Raw genomic sequence first — 19495 nt, 5'->3', positions numbered from 1 at the left:
TGTAAACTAAATATAAACCAGATGCCGTGTACGATGCCCACTGTTTATCTGTATTCTGATAGTAGTATATCTTCTCCCTTAAAGGTGTATTGTGTAGAATTTGTTGTAATACAATAACAGAAATTGAAACTAATGTTCTTAGCTATGTTTTCATCGGATCACCTGAAACAAAAAGTCTTTCCTGTGTTTAGAATGAACCCCATCGTATCTACAGGGTGCATGAATCCATTGTATTGCACTGCTAGGAAGGGACAAACCATTACCAAAGTCTTGGAAAAGGCAGCATGGTTTTAATCTACACACTATTGCGTTAGGAGATGTAGATCCATTCGTTACAGCGTAACGATCCGCGACAAAGAGAACGGGTCCATCTGGGCTGTATAATCAATTCTGTGTGTTTGGCTTGCTCTATTTAAAAGGTCTTGTAGTTACTAAAGCTTTAATTGTTATTCTTGATAAATTAACAAACCTCTGCAACCTCTAGATAAGAATCATCTAGTTATTCTAAAACTCACTACATACAACCTTTCATTACACTGCTAAGTCGTGCTTCAACATGTGTTTCACTGGGCAGTGCCAATACTCCTTTAAACTCCCTGAGATCATCGTTATGTTGCAACTCCAGAATCTTTGTAGATTTGTTTTTTTAGAGTGTATGGTATAACTTATATTTAATACCCGTTTCTTAATCTCTCTCCCTTTCTTTCTTTTGGCCTCACTAATTAAAAGGCGTTTGTATATTTTCACTGCAGGAGATTTTTCTTGCTGAAGTAATGATGTGTAAATACAGGCCATTTACCGTCCCATCCACTTCCTCTTTGTGCAATTAGAGGGGATGACACGAATCCCCGCAGAGCAAGGACAAATAGCGCAAAAACTGCTAATTATCTGCGAAAGAAGGCGCGATGCTGCTGGCTTCGAAAGCGCGACTGTTTGAAAAAGCTCAAGAAAAGCCTGGACAACAGATGTAAAAAAAAATGATGCCTCCCCACTTCCCCACTGTCTTCCTTCCACACAAACATAAAATATACTCATGTTGCGAGTAGAGTTATTCATTCACTTTACAAATCCATGTGGTCTGAGCTTTTCTTCACCCCAGACTGAACTGTGCGTGAGCTATTAATGTCGGTCTGACTTCATGACTTGACCTAAGTTGGAGAAAGTAATCCGAGACATGGATGCATGCCTCTCTACACTGTGTTGGCCGCTACCTCATTATCTCGTCATGTCTCTGGTTAAACAAACCATCGGCCTTGCCTATCCAATTAGACCCACAGTACACCACCAATGACACATGAACCAACGCTCTATTAACATTAATTGAGCCGTGGCAGGGAGCAATGACAGGGAAAGGGATTTTTCCCAAAAGCTGCCTTTTAAGGCATCATTAGCAGGCGCAGAGTTGATCAAGTAGTGAGCATCTGAGAGCAGGGATCTGGATGTCACCACAAGGCTTTGGCCGGGGCCTGTCTGGCGCTTTACACATCGTTTCTAGTTTCACTTGATTGGTTTTCATGTTTGCTTATAATACGTAGCCTACAGGAGCTGCGAAGCAATAATATCAGCACAAAACAAGCACTCACTTTCACCATTTCCAATATGAATCATTCATGATTCGTAATGGAGATATTACAATGAGTTAAGTGAATATAAGGCTTTCATGCATTCATGGATACACACATGGAAAATGTTATGTAGTTGCTTCCTAGTGGATTGAGGATTGTGGATTGATTGAGTTCTCATTATGGAATTCAGTTTCCTGCAGTTTTTTCTCATCAGATCATGTGTGCATTCTGCGGGTCTGGTGTTTTGGAACCAGTGTGTTATTTTTTAGTTATCCTCCTAAGGAGTGTTTACATCTTTGTGTGTTGAGCATCTAGCTGTATGTAGCTTTGTGAACATATGAAGGTTGTTCTTAGCTTAAGAGCTCCAGTCACGTGACTTGACATGGCCGAGGGGAGAACACTATAACGTGGGACGTAAGCTTTGACTTTAGCTGGGGAGAGGACAGCCTGTGTGGGGGCTGGTCCCTCGATTTTGTTAACTCATTCTTTTATTTGATTAAAAGAAGTATCCTGTCTTTGTGCTGAAAGCGTAGGAGGGATAAATCATCTTTATGAACCGTGGTGTTCTTCCTCCTCCCACTTGTATCCCTGTTTTTAAGGCCACGGCTCATCTTGATTTAGCTGACAGGCGGTTGTCGTGAGTGTGTGTGGAAAAAGCTGTTCACAGAGAGATTGGTTTAACTGATTCACACAGAAAGAAGAAACCTGCCCACAGATTATACGGTGTACGCTAAATGAGCTTGTGAACCAGCTAATAGAGACTCAGACTGCCAATAAAGAATCAAATATCAAGCTAGTTGAAAACCATCTCTAAGCCTAAAAAATGACACTTGAGTTGAATCAAGGCTTCTCTGACACGGATGCAGCAAAGAATGAACATCTTGCTTTCCAGAGGCAGGATTTGTTGAAGGGCTATTGCACAATTTTGCATAAATTTCATGGCTGCATGTTTGTTTGGCTGGCACAGGATGGACATGGCAGTGAATTCATATTGTTTCACGGCAGGGTGCCAGAATGCAAACACAGGGACTCAAGTCTGCTACTTGGACTCCAGACACACTTAAGTTAAACACAAAGGGGCTTGGGACTTGTGAACAACCATTCATCGTTACATTAGTACTTGGTTTTCAACCTTATTGATACTGGCGGTGCTTTCTTACTCTCTTTTCTCTCGGATGGTCAGCTGATACAAACACCTGCACACACGCTGCAGTGCCCACATGACTCGGCCTTTACTCACAATTCTGTCTCTTGGCTCATCTCATTCGCTCTGGTTATAATAAATTCAAACAGTCTAGTTCGGTCATCAGTTTCATAATAATAATTATTCATATTCTTACTTCAATTTGTGACGGAAAGCAACTTGTCTCTTTGTTCATGCTATGTCGGTGTGATTTGTTTACCTTGTCCTGCCGATGCATATCTTTACAAACAATGCCTTTATGATTAAACAGTTTAAAAGAGCACAACACTATTGATTTGGGCTCTTAATTTAGATCTCCAGATTGGTGTGTTTAACTTGGCCTTGTTACATTTTTTCTTCATTAAAACCAATACGAATGCCCTCAATGTTGTTTCAATTTCCCCCACGGTATCAAAAATCATAGTGAATGTCCTTATTTTTATAATTGTATTGTAATTACAAACCGTTGTGAAATAAATACTGATACTGTAAGATAATATATAGAAGATTAATGATAATAGAGGAAACACTTTGAGTAAGCTATATATAGATAATAAGAGTTCTATGCAGATCGGATTGCATGCAGCAGATGATAAAACACTAATTTCCACCAGACTTAGACTTGTGAGCTCGTGAGCATCTCCGTCTTGATAATGTTCAAGAAAAATGTATCCTATCAAAGGTCTGATTGTCTGTGCAGCCATTGGTCCACCTGCTTCTGGATTAGCTCCAGAAAGCCGCTCACAGTGTTTGGTATAACCCGGCGATGAAAGAGGCACAAATCTACTGAGTCATTAATCATCAGCACTTCTGCTCTTTGTGACAGCTGAGAGAAAACACACTTTTACCCATACAGTCAGGCCTCTATTGCCAAAGATAAACCCTCCACATCCCAGAGACCCATCTCTCTGCAATTTTACTGATCCAACCCTCAGCACAGCTGCACATCTCCCATTCCAACTTTCCCCATATGAGATGCAGACTGCAGCGTTCACACAGGTGTAAAGTTGGCTTGAAATTGAGCAACTCTACAACTGCCTTTTCCTTGGTACTATTCCTCCCCAACAATGCAACAAATGACGTAAAGATCATTGCTGCACCAGAGTTTCAGGCATTTCTCAAGTTATGTTAAGTAATTTGGGCGAAATAGGATTATATTTTCAATACAATAGAGTTCTTTGATTTGATGGCATGAATCCCACGTATATCTATAATTAACAATACAATCATTTATACTAAAACAAATCCCATATAACTCAAAACTCTTCTCATCAGAAAACAAGGGTGATTGATCCCATGTTTGATGGAAAAAAGAACAGTGTGCTACTTCATCACACAGGGAATAAAAGTTCAAATGGGGGACAGAATTTGTACTGGTGAAAAAAAAAGAACAAAAAGAGAATATCTGGTGTGCTGTGTCTTAGTGGTTAAGAGTACAGAGCCTCCATGTTGTTATTTGGCACAACAGCGTTTATTTTTTGTGCGAAAGCTATGAAAACTTTTTCCAGAAGTAAGTTACGTCGCAACAACAATTCCCAACAATATATTGACATCTTACTTCCAACCTACTTATGTTCCTCAGACTTTTACCATTCTTCTCTCTCTAGTCTAACTACTCCCACTCTGTCTGACAAGTCTCCTCTCCCCTACTTACACAAAACTTCGATTAAATCCATGCCCGAGATTATTTCCTCTTCCCAATCAGGCCCTTACACTTCCTCTTGCCTTTGAAGTGGTCTTACCATAACAAACTACTTAATAACGTCCATCCTTCTCATCGTTATCCCCCAGTTAGTCATCTTGCTACATCCTTTCCCACCTCACCAGTGTCCTCTCACGTTGTTCTCTCTGCTTGTTGCCCTTGCCCGTCCTTCTCACAGTGACAACCCACTTGGGGTGTTTCCTCCCTCTGCCTGCTGTGAATATTAAAAGTACATCTTTCTCTCTCAAAACAGTGCGAGTGGTTGACGGAATGAGGTGCATAGGAGCTGTCTCTAGGTTTATACAGCTATTTTCATGAATACCCATCGACAGTATGACAAATTAGTTTTAACCTTGAGTCTTTGCAGATAACATGCGACAAACTACAGAGCTACGGTCACAGAGCACGGCCTCGTGTAATGGAGTGAGATCAGGACCTCTTCCCGCAAGTACCACTAGCAGTGACTTTATGGGCAGGACTTAACACATTAACACAGCTTTAATTCGCCCTGAAAGCAATGTTTCAAAGCTTGCTGGCAAAATATCAAAAACAGCTTCCAAAGTAGTAGTGCTGCCAGACACGCAACAGCTCATCGTAAAGTGACAACTCCTCCTTGAGCCTGACTAAGAGGTAATTGTGACCTGCCATGTCGGAAGCCCAAAAAATAGACGTGCTAATGAAGATGTAGAAAGTTGATTAAGTTGTCCGTTTCTAGAAAGTTAAAGCTGTTCTGCTACTAGAAGCACACAATGACTTATTAGGTATTATGTGGTGCAGGAAGTAAGATATTTTTTATATTGATCCCTCAACCCTACTATATGTGCAGTAAATGATTCTTGACAGGTTTGGATAGTGGATTCGTTTTGGCTAACCGTTATCAGAGGTTTGGATGCAAGAATAGAAGTTCATCCTTCTTTCATGTGCCTGATTTGTGGAGCTTTAAAGGACCACGGATGTCTGAGCTGAGATGTTTGTTCAAAGCTTATTCAGTTCCATGCTGTTAAACTGTCTTTTAGAATAATCTTTGTGTTCATCTCTCTGCAGTGTGTTTGTGTTTGTGAAATGTTCTAAAGATCTGTCTAGCCAGTTATGTCAGTTGATAAAGCAGTGAGGCCCAACTAATGGTCAGACAGCTCAGCCAACAGGGTGAAAGGAAATCACTACACTGCATCACTCCTGTAGAAAGGAACTTCTAAGAAATGTCACATTGATGTATTGATCTGTGCAGTATGTGTTTCTTGTTTTCAAAGTCGTAATAAATGCGTTACCTTGCACCTTAACGTGGCAATATACCAAGAACAAAAAAATGTGATTGTCGTAGACTCGAGTCTGGCCTCCAGGAAAGTCTTTGACATGAAAATGAATACAAACACATCAACTGGTAACATCGGGCTCAAGAGACACATTTAACCAAATATTTTCCACAGTTTTATGCGGCACGTTCATTTCTCTTTTTTATTTCTGTACCAAGTTTTCTTCCAGAGATATATAAGACGCCTCCATATTCTCTAGTAACAAGGTGAACTGTCTGTCTTGGCCATGGTTTTGGCAGCTGTGACAGCAAAGTTTTAACCTTTACTTTTAAAACCAGCTCCCTTGAAAGCAATCGCTGTCTTTTTCTAAATGCTGGGACGCAGTGGGATGGGTCGCCATCCCTCACAGGCTTCTCAGATATCACCTGACATACAGAATCATGTTTGATGGACAGACGAACAGATAAACAGAACAAAACATGATCCATTGTCACAGTGTCTCATTTCCATTCATTAGTATTCATGACTTTTTTAATATATGACTCCTATATTTCCATAAGGCTGTCTGGAAAAGATTGTTAGGCAACAAAGAATAATTACATATTTGCCTTTTTCCTGTGTTTTTCCTGTGTGGACTCGTGCACTCAGTGTTGTATCAGTGAGTGCTGACGCAAATGGGCATGCTCCAGAGATCACCACTCCAGTTCTCAGCTATGCCTGAGGGGCTACGGGAGAGGGCCACAGGAAGAAAGAAGGGGGCGGAGGGGTGGGGGGGGGGTCTCTGTATCCATGGTAACAACATCCTGATCTGCCAGGATGTGTGTCAGTGGTGCTTAAATGGGATGCAGAGAGGCAGGAGAGGAGATGGAGGGAGGGACACAGAGAGAAAGAGAGGAAAAACAAAGGGTTAGGGTTAGAAAGAAAACAACTGTGGAAGGTGAAGGCGTGGGGAGGTGCTAAAAATGGTGGGGAAACAAAGGGACACGGGGTAGATTATGTAGTTCATGTGAATGTCGGCTCAGGATAAATGGACAAATCCAGAGAGCGGTGGGAGCGAGGGAGTGATGTTAAAGAAGAAAAACGGACAATGTCCCATGACCTGCAAATTGAGTTTTACCTGCAAATTCATTGCACAACAATGTAACACCTCCTACATCCCTGAGCCTCCCACCCACCCAAAACACAACTCCCTTTCTGTGGCTGCGGGGGCAACACTGGTGCTGTGCATTTTGGCTCGAGCTGTGACTTCCTTCCTCTCCCCACCTCTCTTCCTGTCTACCTATCTCTTGGTCCAGTCTGTCTTCCGCTCCCCATCCTGGAGTCAGACTGAGTTTACCAAGCCGCCAAACAGCTCATCAATTGAATAGAGGTTCCAGGGAGAGGCAAGTGAAGGAGGAGAGCTACCACTGAAAGCAGTCCTGATGACTCTAACGTTGTGTAATGGAAAGCTCTTCCTATACTTCTAATACAATAGCTGTTTTCTATTTGTGTTTTGGGTTTGTGTGTGTGTGTTTATGTGGAACGATAGTGAGGCTGTGCCAGAGGAAAGTTGCCAGCTGTTCCCGCTGTGATGCGAACAACAGGGAGACAGATAGAGAAATAGAGACAGATCTTGCATGTGATGGTCGTGTATATTCGTGTGAGCACACTGGGATTGTGATAAATGAATTTAGCGGTATGTTTCTGCTTCTGCTCAGTAACCATCAATAATATTCATGTTATGCTGCGACTCGTATTCAACTCGTGTTGCCAAAATTAGATGATGAACGGAGGAAATAATGTGTAATATTTTGGGATGGTGTGACTGAGAAACAAAAATACCGTTTACTGAAGTAATTTATTTCAAAACCAAGCCTATTTCTCATCCGTGCCTTCATTTATTCTAACTACATTAAACATCTCAGCCATAGATCATGAGACTAGCAGTATTAGATCTCAACTTCTATACATACCAAAGTAGGATAAATATGTATTTGAGATCTCTGAAAACCATTTAACATGTCTGATTGCTGTCTGAAGAGCGCTGGACTTCCTCACAGCGACACGCGCGCTGATGAAACCACATCTGAATCCCTGTGTGACCGCTGCTCCTGGTGTGATATTAAAATGAATCATTGGCCATGTACACTTGACCTGAGGAATGCATCCATCATAAATGATGACAGGGACAAGATAGAGTGAGAATTTGGAATGACAAAGATAGATGTGGTAGGGGGGAGAACAAACGGGGTCAAAGTCAGTCAATATCAGCCTTTGTGGCAACTCGTCAGAATCCGATCGTCTTTTTGCAGAATCGTTACACTGTTCGTCTTTTCACTTTGTCCTTTCAATACACACACACACACATTCCCTCTCTACTCTCTACTCTCTCTAAGTAGAGTATGGTGAAAGCACAAGAGGCGATTTCACAGTCCTTCGGCCAAACTACTTCAGCACCTGCAACTTTATTGCTGCACTGGTCTGCACGCACACACATACAACTCAGCACAGTGTGCAACAGCCTGTGCCTTTGAATGTGGCACTTCATGATAGTGGTGCTAACATGCAGTGTCCAAGTCTGCCAGTGGTCTCATTTTGAGAAATAAAGCCAAAGCGACAGAATATTGCGAGGTGCTACAGTGCTTTACAGGTAGAGACACAGTTTGAAGCTAAAAAGCATGCAAAGGAAAACAAAATGTCACAATCCACATCAGTACAAAGGGTTACAAAGCCTTGCTCCAGCTTTCTGAATTGATGCTGTCATCTCCTATTTGTTAAGCGATTTTAAGGTCTGTGGCGTCCACTGGCATCCGCTTGGAAAAACCAGATAGAAAAACAATCGACTCTGACGCCGGGATGAAGAATGCTGAAGTCATCTTCCTTTGAAGCTAGCAAGCTGCTACTAAGAACATTGTGACACAAAAACAAAAAATAACTGTAAATAATGGACATGACGACATATTTTGTCTTTGTTTAAATGTTTCTGTTAATTGCTCCAAGCATCTGCTACCAAAGTGGCTGTGTCAAAAATCTAAATGGAAAAAAACTATGGTATTTATTGTTAAGCTGCGGGCTACACATCATTCACATCATGACATTAAACTCAACCAAACAACATTTCCTAAAACAATAAAAAAAAAAAACATGACATAAAAGAAAACACCATACAAGCCAACATTACAACACTAAAGCTGCACAGCACACGTTAATGCCAACACACTTAACAACACTGCCGCTTGAAACGCAACCTTTCCTTCCTCTGACCCACCTGGCTTCACTTCCTACAGGCTGCTGGACAGGTGCCAATCAAACTGTGGTTAACTAAAACACTGAGTGAACATTTCTGACAGCGGTTCGCTGGCCGGTTGCTCCCCTCGTCCTTCCCTGTGGCCGGTTGCTTCTCTCTCTCTCTCTCTCTCTCTCTCTCTCTCTCTCTCTCTCTCTCATCACTTCCAATGCCGGCTTTCCAGTTTCTCACTTCTGTGCCCTCATCTTGACACAGACACAATGGATACAGCTTATCTCCCCTACTGTCAGGGGGGTTTTCCCTTCCTCTCTCTCGGTGCATCAATTGGTTTTCTATTAGTGGTCCCTGATCGGTCCCTGATTTACAGATAGATTCTTCCTTTTTCTCTTATTTGTCTTCCCTCTTCATCCTAACCTCAGAGTTACTGTCTGTTTGTTGTACCCTCTCCTGCCTTTCTTTGCCTTATCGCCTCCACGCTTTCTCTGCCTCACCAGGCATTTTGACCCTCATAAACTGATTTGATACAACATGCATCTTTCCACTCTCTCCCCCCTCTCTCGCTCTGCCCCACTTCTGTCTTTTCTTCTCACCACCGCCTCACCCTTCCTCACCTCTCCCTCACATGTTATCTCTCCCACTATCTACCTGTGCCTCCTCCTTCTCCCCTCTCTACCTAAACCCTCCCATTCCCTCCTCCTTTCATGCTGACAACAGCCTCCCACCCCAAACCCCACAAAGTAGGAACCCATCTCCCCCCTGTTTTCCCCCTCTGTCACAGACAGAATGGGCATGCCAGTGTTGATTAGAACCCGCATGGCCAGATGCTTAGCTAGGCTTAGCGGAGGCCTGTGGGAAAGAGCGCTGCTTATTCTAGCCTCAGGAGATGGATTGAAAACGACGGGAGCTAAAACAAGCAAGCATTCACTCATTAAACTCAGACATTGAACACAACAACACATGCGCACTAGCACCCTATTAAACGCATATGAAGAAAAGGCCCAAACGCACTGTAAAAGACTGCAGCAATCATTGGCTTCCATTGCATTTTGCATTTAGTGTTGTTTGCTGAATTACAAGGTTTGGCTTGAAGAACAAAACAGAACATGCATGAATATAATATTAACTATACAATTACTTTAATGTCTAGTTCCCCCTAGTAGAACATTACTCAAATGTAATATCTGTATAGCCCACTGCATTTATGTCATTGGGATGTTTTGCATTAATCAAGGCCAGGGATCACACTAGCACTAAAGTCAGGTGGCGACCTGCTGAACCAGGATGGATTCAGAAGTTGAAATTTATAATGAACATTAGCGGTGAATCGTTTAAGTCTGGCCCAAACTGCTCAATGAGGTCAGTAGCACAGAGCTGACAAATGTAACATTACAGAATGCAAAAGTATTACTTTTTTTCTTTCTTTCTAATTTCTTTGATCATTTGACTCCCACAGACAATTACGCTCCCACCCACAGTGCCTTTTTTAAAATTTGTATTCACTATTCTTACATTACTTCACCACAGGATTCATGTCAGTCTCTATTTTCTCATATTGCACTCTGATTTACTATTACTTGCCTAGGATGTTACTCACTGCGACAAAGTGCACTTAGTTGTATGTCATAGAAAGCCATCGATATATTAAATGTCCAAGAGGCTGATTTATTTTTGTCAGAGGTATATAGGATTTAATATAAATCCAACCTACAACATACAGAGCTCAATGAAACAAAACTGCAACCCAAAGGATTTTACACTTTCTATTTCATAGGATATTTTATGGTTATAGTCAGATCCATAAATTATATATAACTCCCTCCATAAGCCTGAGTGCAACCTCCCATAAAGACTAGCGCAGATTAACAGTAATCTCATTAGAGATCATTTCAGTGAAGGTTTCCTCAAGGTCATTGAGTGGAAGGGTCAGAAACCGATAAGTAGTAACTCATCTCACCCTTGATGTTAAGAATGATCAGTAATCACTGGGTGTGATTGTAGTCACCCAAACCCAAGTGAATGTATTCACCTTAAAAGCCTGTGTACAATTGAGGAACATATTCTTTGCATTGTCTTCTGAATAAATACTCCTTGAGCATATTTAGGAGCATATATTAATGTTTTGAAAATGAACTGAGCTGTATTTAAAATGCTGTGCTTGTTACATGGTTCTAATCGGACGTCGTAGCGAGCATGATGAAATTGTTTGCAATTGTCTCCGGAGTCTTTGCTCTTAATTAGTCTTTCTGTCGCTGGTTGTATGCCAATTCTTAGCAGTAGTTTCAAAAGGGCTGCTGACCTCAAAATGATGTTTGCATTTGAGAATGGAGATGTGAGACAGATTGGTTTGGGCTGCACTGGGCTGCTGCTTTCCTGCATGACGGAGAGCTGCAGAACACAAGAGGATTTTCTCCAGTGTAACGCATATTCTGCAGTTTATTGTCATGTGTATTGGCCACGGTGGAATAGTGGAAATGATCTGTTCAGTAGCCATCACTGCTCTGTGGTGTGCATTTCCCTCCGTGGAACTTTGCAGTGCTCTGTTACAGTCTAACAAACTGAAGTGCTGCTGAATGGGAGATGTCGATTTGGTTTATAGGTCTTCACGTTTTTACCGTTGGAAAATGTAAACGCTGTATCCAAAACGACCCGTCTGTAATCTTAAAATTTGGAACCGGACCCTCGCATAACAGAACGAGAACCGAACTCAGATGGTAGACACAGAACCGATTGGCACCAATTTCATACCTGTAAAAAGTAGCTCATTTGCCGTTTGTGACGCAAATAATCCTCCCTCCATGTCAAGAAAGTTGGAAATGATATCCAGGTTTTCCTGTTACACCTTTGCCTTGTGGACATACTGTAATAACGATGTCACTGTTGCTAATGCTGGTAATGCCATCAACCATGGCCTGGGATCCTTCACTGGCAGAAGCCTAACTTTGTGTTTATGTGATTGAGAGAGAGAAAGAGAGAGAGAGAGAGAGAGAGAGAGAAGGATTGTATGTATCTACGCTTACTGACGCCTTCCAGCTACCCACCAACAAGATAAACTCAGTCTTTGCATTTGTTCAAGTCAGCGAAGCCTATTCCACCTGCATAAGTGGTTCTTCTCCTTGACAAAATTGCATTTAAAGGCAATGACCTCATCCTTAATGAAACAAGTAACTAAGCGATGCTGGAGTTGGCCTTTGCAGCTCCAGAATAAGCATTCAGCCACAATCGTTTCTTCTTTACCAATGCATTGACTTACCCAAGAATGCTACCCTGTGTAGGTCATTGTGTATAATATTTCCCATTTCATGGGTGACATGGTGTGCATGGTCTGCTTCTGGCTGATGGTGTAAGCGGCTACAAATGGACTTGATAGAGGAGAAAGACAAATAAGAGAGACGGGATAAACAGGGAAGCACCAAAGCACTCAGAGGGACATTAAGAGAAGATGAGTGCAATAGAGATGTCAGGTGAAATGGCTGCTCTGAAAGTATTTTAACTTAAGTGCAGTTGAGGTTACATCTTCCTTTGGTAAAGCTGAGTCCAAGAGCAAGGCCAAAACAAAACCAAAACTACCTAACTATGTTTTGCATACTAATCTGGGGAACACTTTGACTGATCACTCAGTAATGCCATTAGTAGGGCTTCAGAATTACTCACGTCCAACGTACAGAGTACCATGTGTTCTCTGTTTAACAGTTCTGCATCTGCTTCCTCATTTGCCATTTCCATATATTAACCAGCTTACACATCCTGAGCTATTACATCTGGATTTCTTCATTGAATTAAAGCTTATTGAGAAATTGAATGTCACGGTTTGGCTTCGCTTCCTGTTTTAGTTTGAAGTTTCATGTCTCTTGTGGTCCTGGGTTAACTTCACTTCCTGCCTTGTCTTGTGATTGCGTGATTGATTCCACCTGTGTCCAATCACCTGCACCTCCCTTGTGTATTTAAGCCCTGTGTGCCAGTTGTCCTTTGTCGCGTCATTGTCCATGTCCATGTGTCCCTTGCCGTTGGAGCACGTTATTGTTTTCTTGTCAAGATTAAAGAGCACGTTGTTCGAGAACCTCTGCATTTGAGTCCTGCTTCCGCCTGCTCCAGCACCGTTCTTGACAGAATGACGCGACCAAGGAAGGACTCAGCAGGGTTTTACCCTAATGATAAATATTTGGGAACTCGCCTTGCGTTTGGGGGACCACGGAGCATGCAGCAGGCTGCCCGGCGAAACACCGGCATGCCAGCGGACTCCTGGAGCGACCTGGGGCCTGACTACCTCGACGTAAGAAGCCCATTTTTTCAATGGAAGACTATTGTCGTTGTTGGCCCCAGGAGCTACCAGGAGGAATGCTTCAGGCTCCGGGACCTCCTCAATCCGAGGAGAAGGAGCCGACGAACCCCCGCAGTCCCGGCTCCCGACTCGGCCCCCAGATATCCGTTCCAGCCTGAGCGGGCCCCAAGACGCCCGTTTCAGCCTGAGCGGGCCCCAAGACGCCCGTTTCAGCCTGAGCGGGCCCCAAGACGCCCGTTCCAGCCCGAGCGGGCCCCAAGACGCCCGTTCCAGCCCGAGCGGGCCCCAAGACTCCCGTCTCCGCCCGTTCCGGCCCCAAGACTCCCGTCTCCGCCCGTTCCGGCCCCCAGAGTCCAGTCTCCGCCCGTTCCGGCCCCCAGAGTCCAGTCTCCGCCCGTTCCGGCCCCCAGAGTCCAGTCTCCGCCCGTTCCGGCCCCCAGAGTCCAGTCTCCGCCCGTTCCGGCCCCCAGAGTCCAGTCTCCGCCCGTTCCGGCCCCCAGAGTCCAGTCTCCGCCCGTTCCGGCCCCCAGAGTCCAGTCTCCGCCCGTTCCGGCCCCCAGAGTCCAGTCTCCGCCCGTTCCGGCCCCCAGAGTCCAGTCTCCGCCCGTTCCGGCCCCCAGAGTCCAGTCTCCGCCCGTTCCGGCCCCCAGAGTCCAGTCTCCGCCCGTTCCGGCCCCCAGAGTCCAGTCTCCGCCCGTTCCGGCCCCCAGAGTCCAGTCTCCGCCCGTTCCGGCCCCCAGAGTCCAGTCTCCGCCCGTTCCGGCCCCCAGAGTCCAGTCTCCGCCCGTTCCGGCCCCCAGAGTCCAGTCTCCTGGCCCGTCCCCACGGCCCCTGATCGTGCCCCCTCCCTCCCATCCCTTTGTCCTCTCCCCCCCACCCCTGGGGGCCGTCTGGGATCCGGCCCTTGAGGGGGGGGTGGGGTCAGGGGTTGGGCCGCCGCACTGCTCGGCGCCCCCCGCCACGACGACGCCGGAGCCGCACTGCTCGGCGCCCCCCTCCACGACGACGCCGGAGCCGCACTGCTCGGCGCCCCCCTCCACGACGACGCCGCAGCCGCACAGCTCGGCGCTCCCCGCCACGACGACGCCGCAGCCGCACTGCTCGGCGCCCCCCGCCACAACGACGCCGGAGCCGCACTGCTCGGCGCCCCCCGCCACGACGACGCCGGAGCCGCACAGCTCGGCGCCCCCCGCCACGACGACGCCGGAGCCGCACAGCTCGGCGCCCCAAGCCACGACGACGCCGGAGCCGCACTGCTCGGCGCCCCCCGCCACGACGCACGGCCGCCGACCCGGCAGACCCCCCGAGACCCTGAGGCCCGGCCGCCGACCCGGCAGACCCCCCGAGACCCTGAGGCCCGGCCGCCGACCCGGCAGACCCCCCGAGACCCTGAGGCCCGGCCGCCGACCCGGCAGACCCCCCGAGACCCTGAGGCCCGGCCGCCGCCCCGCCAGAACCCCCGAGACCCTGAGGCCCGGCCGGCCCCCCGAAGGACCCGACACATGGCCGCCATCACCCGGAGTTCCCCGCGCGGTCCAGGATCGTCGGGTCCCCACCCTCCCTCCCCTTGTCTGATTTTTTCCGGTTCTGCTCCCCTTTAGGACCGTCTGGAATTCGGTCCTTGAGGGGGGGGTTCTGTCACGGTTTGGCTTCGCTTCCTGTTTTAGTTTGAAGTTTCATGTCTCTTGTGGTCCTGGGTTAACTTCACTTCCTGCCTTGTCTTGTGATTGCGTGATTGATTCCACCTGTGTCCAATCACCTGCACCTCCCTTGTGTATTTAAGCCCTGTGTGCCTGTTGTCCCCTGTCGCGTCATTGTCCATGTCAGTCCTCGTTGGTGCACGTTTTTGGCTTCTGTTTGGTTCTGTGGTGAATAAAGATCACCTTCTGAAAACTCTGCGTTTGAGTCCTGCCTGCCTGCCTGCCTTCTGCAACCTGCTCCAGCCCGAACCCCGTGACATTGAAGAGGACAGATCAAATGACCTCTGCTGAGATGCTCATCACATCCAGTTGAGGTTACATGTGTCAACAAAGAGGACATCATTTACACAAAATATAATTGCGTGCACATTTTACAGATTGCAGAAGTTCATAGCAATTAATCTGCGTATGTATAATAATCCTGTGGTAAGAGAGAGAACACAAGGAACAAGACAGACACGACTGTGTGAAACTGCCACCAGCATCCACTGAAAAAGAGACGCTTTTTAGTGTATCTCATTATAATGTTTTTTTCTGTTGCTCATCCGAATCCTGAAAATATAAGTGGCTCGTATACATGCATAATTTACTTGTCTATTACCAGTAACAGATGTTTCTCTCTCAATGCGAACTTTAATGCTGTAACCCCACTGCACACGACCAGACTAGCAACAAATTCTCTCCCATTGTGTTCGGGACGACTCCTCCAATACATACCAAGTTGTTTTTTGGTATGCATGTATTTGTGCGTGTGTTTGTAGTTTATAATATGTGCATATAAACACACATGCTTGCCTTGTTGCATCTCAACCGTCAGGAGTCAGGTGCACTCTTTTAAGCACTCTGGAGTTTTTCCTTACCCTTAATGAATTAAGCTTCATTCACACCGAATCCGGGGCATCCGCTTTCCTTCAGTTTGTTGGTGGTGGGTTTTAAATTAAGAAGGATTATGGTTTTATCCTGTGATTTTCCACGTAGTGTATTGTTGTAGTGACTTCATTTAGTTCAGATTACGGTCTTACGTGTCAGTTTCCCCCACTGCTTCTGCTAATTAAACCAGGTCTGTGTTATGAACAGGTCTGTTAATCCCTTTGATGAAAAAACAGCAGGGATTCTGTAAAAGCAACAGCAACTACTCACCTAAACGAATGTGTGTGTTTAGTTGTGTGTGTGCGCACTTGTGTGTCATGTCGGACAAAATAAGGATGGTGAGTAGGCTATTACAATGTCATGTTGCTCCACCTAATAGGCTCCCTTGCCATTCAGACTCTGTGTTTGGTCTTGATCTCTGACAGAAATGTGGATGAAGGAGGTGAAGCACTCTCTCACTGCCTTCCTCACTCCACCACTCTCTCTCTCTCTCACACACACACACACACACACACACACACACACACACACACACACACACACACACACACACACACACACACACACACACACACACACACACACACACACACACACACACACACACAATTCCCCTCAAAGCAGACAGTCCACCTTTAATTTGAATCTAAATCCAGTGAGGTGCTTGTGGAAAAGCACAGGACAGCAGGCAATGCTCTTGGGCACACCGTTTTTTAGAAGAGGCTACTGACCTTTCAGTATTTTGGAGGGTTTATAGACGTCACTGTTGCCTTACTTTAGTTAAGCAGCATATTCAGGGTATGAGACTTTTTTTTATTCTTTGGCACAGGCATAGGTCAAGACTATTTGTTGGAGTTTCAAGGCTCTCATGCCGTGCACTTTCAGCTCCATGAGCACACATACACACATGCACACGCACACACTATAGCACACAAATACCAGCAGAGCTCAAAGTCCCAGAGAAGACCAGTTGCCAGTTGACAGAGAGGTGGCCTGATCAAGATCGCTCAAATCAGGTTTGCGAGTGATGTTCATTCTAAGTCGCTAACACTGAAGCCAACCCCGCTTTTGAAGGGAAGTTCACAACAACAGAGCCCATCAGAACACAGGTGAGTCATAAAATCTGGATTGTGTGTGAAAACCTTTTAGCGACTTTTCACCACTGCAGATTTTTGGTAGATGTTTGAAATTGTTTTTGATACTACTATTGTTTTTCCAAAGAAATTACTTTTGTCATTTACTAATTTATGTTTGCGTTAAAGGAATCTCCTGTCAGTAGTAGTACACTCCTTCTCATGTATGAGTGTATGTGAGTGCTAGGATTCTGAGAAAATGCCTATTCTCTAACATAATATTTGGTCCTGATGGTTGTCTGATTTCATCTTTTTATTATTAAGAGAATGATTTAGTACTTAAAAAAATCTTTTAATGTGTTATTGTAATATCCATTAAAGGTAATTTGCTTTTCAATTTCAAATTTCTCTTGAAACTGTTAATATATAATAATAATATCTACCCAAAAAAGCATCCCCGTTCTGGACCATCCTAATTCATCTTGAATGGGTTCCCTGTCTACCGACAGGGTCTTGATTTGTGCCGTGTCAAATCATACAGAACTAAGAGAGGGTTTGATTATGAAACGCAAAAGGCTTTTTGAGTTGTGTGTCTGTGTTTGTTTTTTTAACTTAATAAACCATCAGCCCTGTTAATACAAATCAAATGAATCCAAAAAAATGCTGTTGCCACCGTTGAGCGGATCTAGTTTTGTCCCAGCTTCAGCCGGCGGATGAATACGCAGTGGGGCTGGGGCCGTTTCTGTGGCCCGCTGAGTCATAGTGGGGGATCACAGGGTAAAAGCAACCCTCCAGCCCCCCCACAGTAATGTTCAATCGTGGCAGGTCTGGTGTTAGGGTAAGTGTCCCTTGTGTGTAGGCCCAGTCGCGGTGGGTTTTGCCGTGGCGTGGTGTGACAGGGCCAGTCAGGCGGATGCTGCGCGTGTTGTTGTAGCCGTGGCGGTGGGGAAAGTTTGTTCAAGCAACTCTCTCCGCCGGCTAGGAGAAGAGCCAGGGGAAGCTCTTCCTAGAGCCGTGTGCTGTGTTCCCTCTGCTGTGGGCTCGGCTGTCCGGTCAGCGTGTCCTCCTCCTCGTTGCCAGTGACCGTCTCGCTGGAACGTTCGCTTGTGTTTTGGACCCTTGTGTTGGGCTTTCTTTGCTACAAAATCTGCCACGGGCGAACGGCGGTCCACTTCCTGGAATGGTGGTGCCTTCCCAGGAAGTGTAACCTTTAAACCACGAAGCGCTGACCAGAGAGCGGCTAACGGCAGAGAGCAACACGCTCCTCATCACAGAAGGACAAACTATGCATCTTACTTCATGTAATACAGTTTGGGATGAACTGAATTGTTTTTCCACAGTTAATGAACATAACACAACAGGAAAAGATGTGTAATGAAAAGTGGGAAAGGCAGATATTGTTGTGTTAAGCAGGGACTTCTAGGCCTTTGATTTAGGCGGGATGGCCGATGGATCAAGTCGAATCAAGTTCTTCCCGTTCCCAGTCAGATGGCACATCCCCATCCAGTCCAAATATAACATATCTTCTGGTTTTATCCCACTCATGAGCAAACACTCTTTGGCAAATGAACATGTTAGAACTAGTGTTTTTCAGGATTTCAATGGTTTCCGATGGAAGTAAATCTAAACATAGGTCAATCCTTTACATGTTGTCTTTTATTTACATAGTCGTTTAGCATATGGTCATTGATCTTTGTACAAGTGTTCATACTTGTTCCTGTGGAGACAAATGTGTATTTATGTTTACATCCTGACTCAGCTCTGTGTTGTCGTGTTTAATGTGGGATATTTGGGATAATGTGGGCAAATAGGGTTTGAACATATACATCTTTCCCTTGGCTGCATTATTCTTTGAGGGTCTCAATCCTGGATAGTATATAACAACCAAAATGCAATCATATATTACAGAAACACATGCACACAGTTGCTCATTCTGGATATACACACAGACTTTACATAAGGATACGGACCGAAACTCTGACATGATTTACCACTTGACTGCGTTTAACATCCGTTTTCTCCTCCCCAGCTCTTCATCTTCTCCAGTTTGTGCTGAAGTCAATGAATAACATGAACTGTTTCTGTCAGCGTTTGAATTACACGCGAGGGACTTTCCCTCCACTGCTTGTGTGTGTTTGTGTCATTGCAGTGCTGTGATTTCTGTTCTCAAACCAGGCTCGGAGGATTTTTCATGACTTAAAACAGGACATCAGGTCTAACATTTCATAATGAGTGCTGAGTTTGGGGGGGGGGGTTGCCATCCCCCCTAAACGTGACTGCTGCTTGCAGAGAAATATATGTTGGAAGAGAAGTCATTATATAACCAAACTCAGACCGTCACTAAGGGTCAAACAAAACGAAAATGACTTGAGTCAAAAACAAGTCCGCTCATGATTTCAACTTGTTTATATATCTGTCTGCTTCTACCCCTGCAGGCTCATGCCACAGCTCCATTATCTGTCAAAGACTCACTGGTTTCTTCTGTCTTCATCTCTGCAGGCACAGAAATCGTGGATAGAAAGAGCATTCAGCAAGAGAGAATGTGTTCATATCATAGTGAGCGCCAAAGACCCCCATAGGTAAGTAACCATGTATGTGAAACGTAATGCGTGACCTGTAAATAACGTATACCTATAAATAACAT

The 19495-nt window shown here is 45.1% G+C and overlaps 1 protein-coding gene across 11 annotated transcripts in view; it reads left to right on the top strand.

Annotated features, from left to right (window-relative positions):
* Positions 1-19495, top strand: part of trpm3 (transient receptor potential cation channel, subfamily M, member 3) — a 100046-nt gene that overhangs the window by 30094 nt on the left and 50457 nt on the right. For all 11 annotated transcript variants that reach the window (XM_037483232.2, XM_037483233.2, XM_037483231.2 and 8 more), the window contains exon 2: positions 19351-19430. In XM_037483232.2, coding sequence (XP_037339129.1) covers positions 19351-19430 — 80 coding nt within the window. The remainder of the gene's footprint in view (positions 1-19350; positions 19431-19495) is intronic.

This window comes from Pungitius pungitius, chromosome 5 (genome assembly GCF_949316345.1).
Source record: "Pungitius pungitius chromosome 5, fPunPun2.1, whole genome shotgun sequence".
In the NCBI taxonomy this organism is placed as follows: Eukaryota; Metazoa; Chordata; class Actinopteri; order Perciformes; family Gasterosteidae; genus Pungitius; species Pungitius pungitius.
This window is presented reverse-complemented; position numbering and strand designations above follow the sequence as displayed.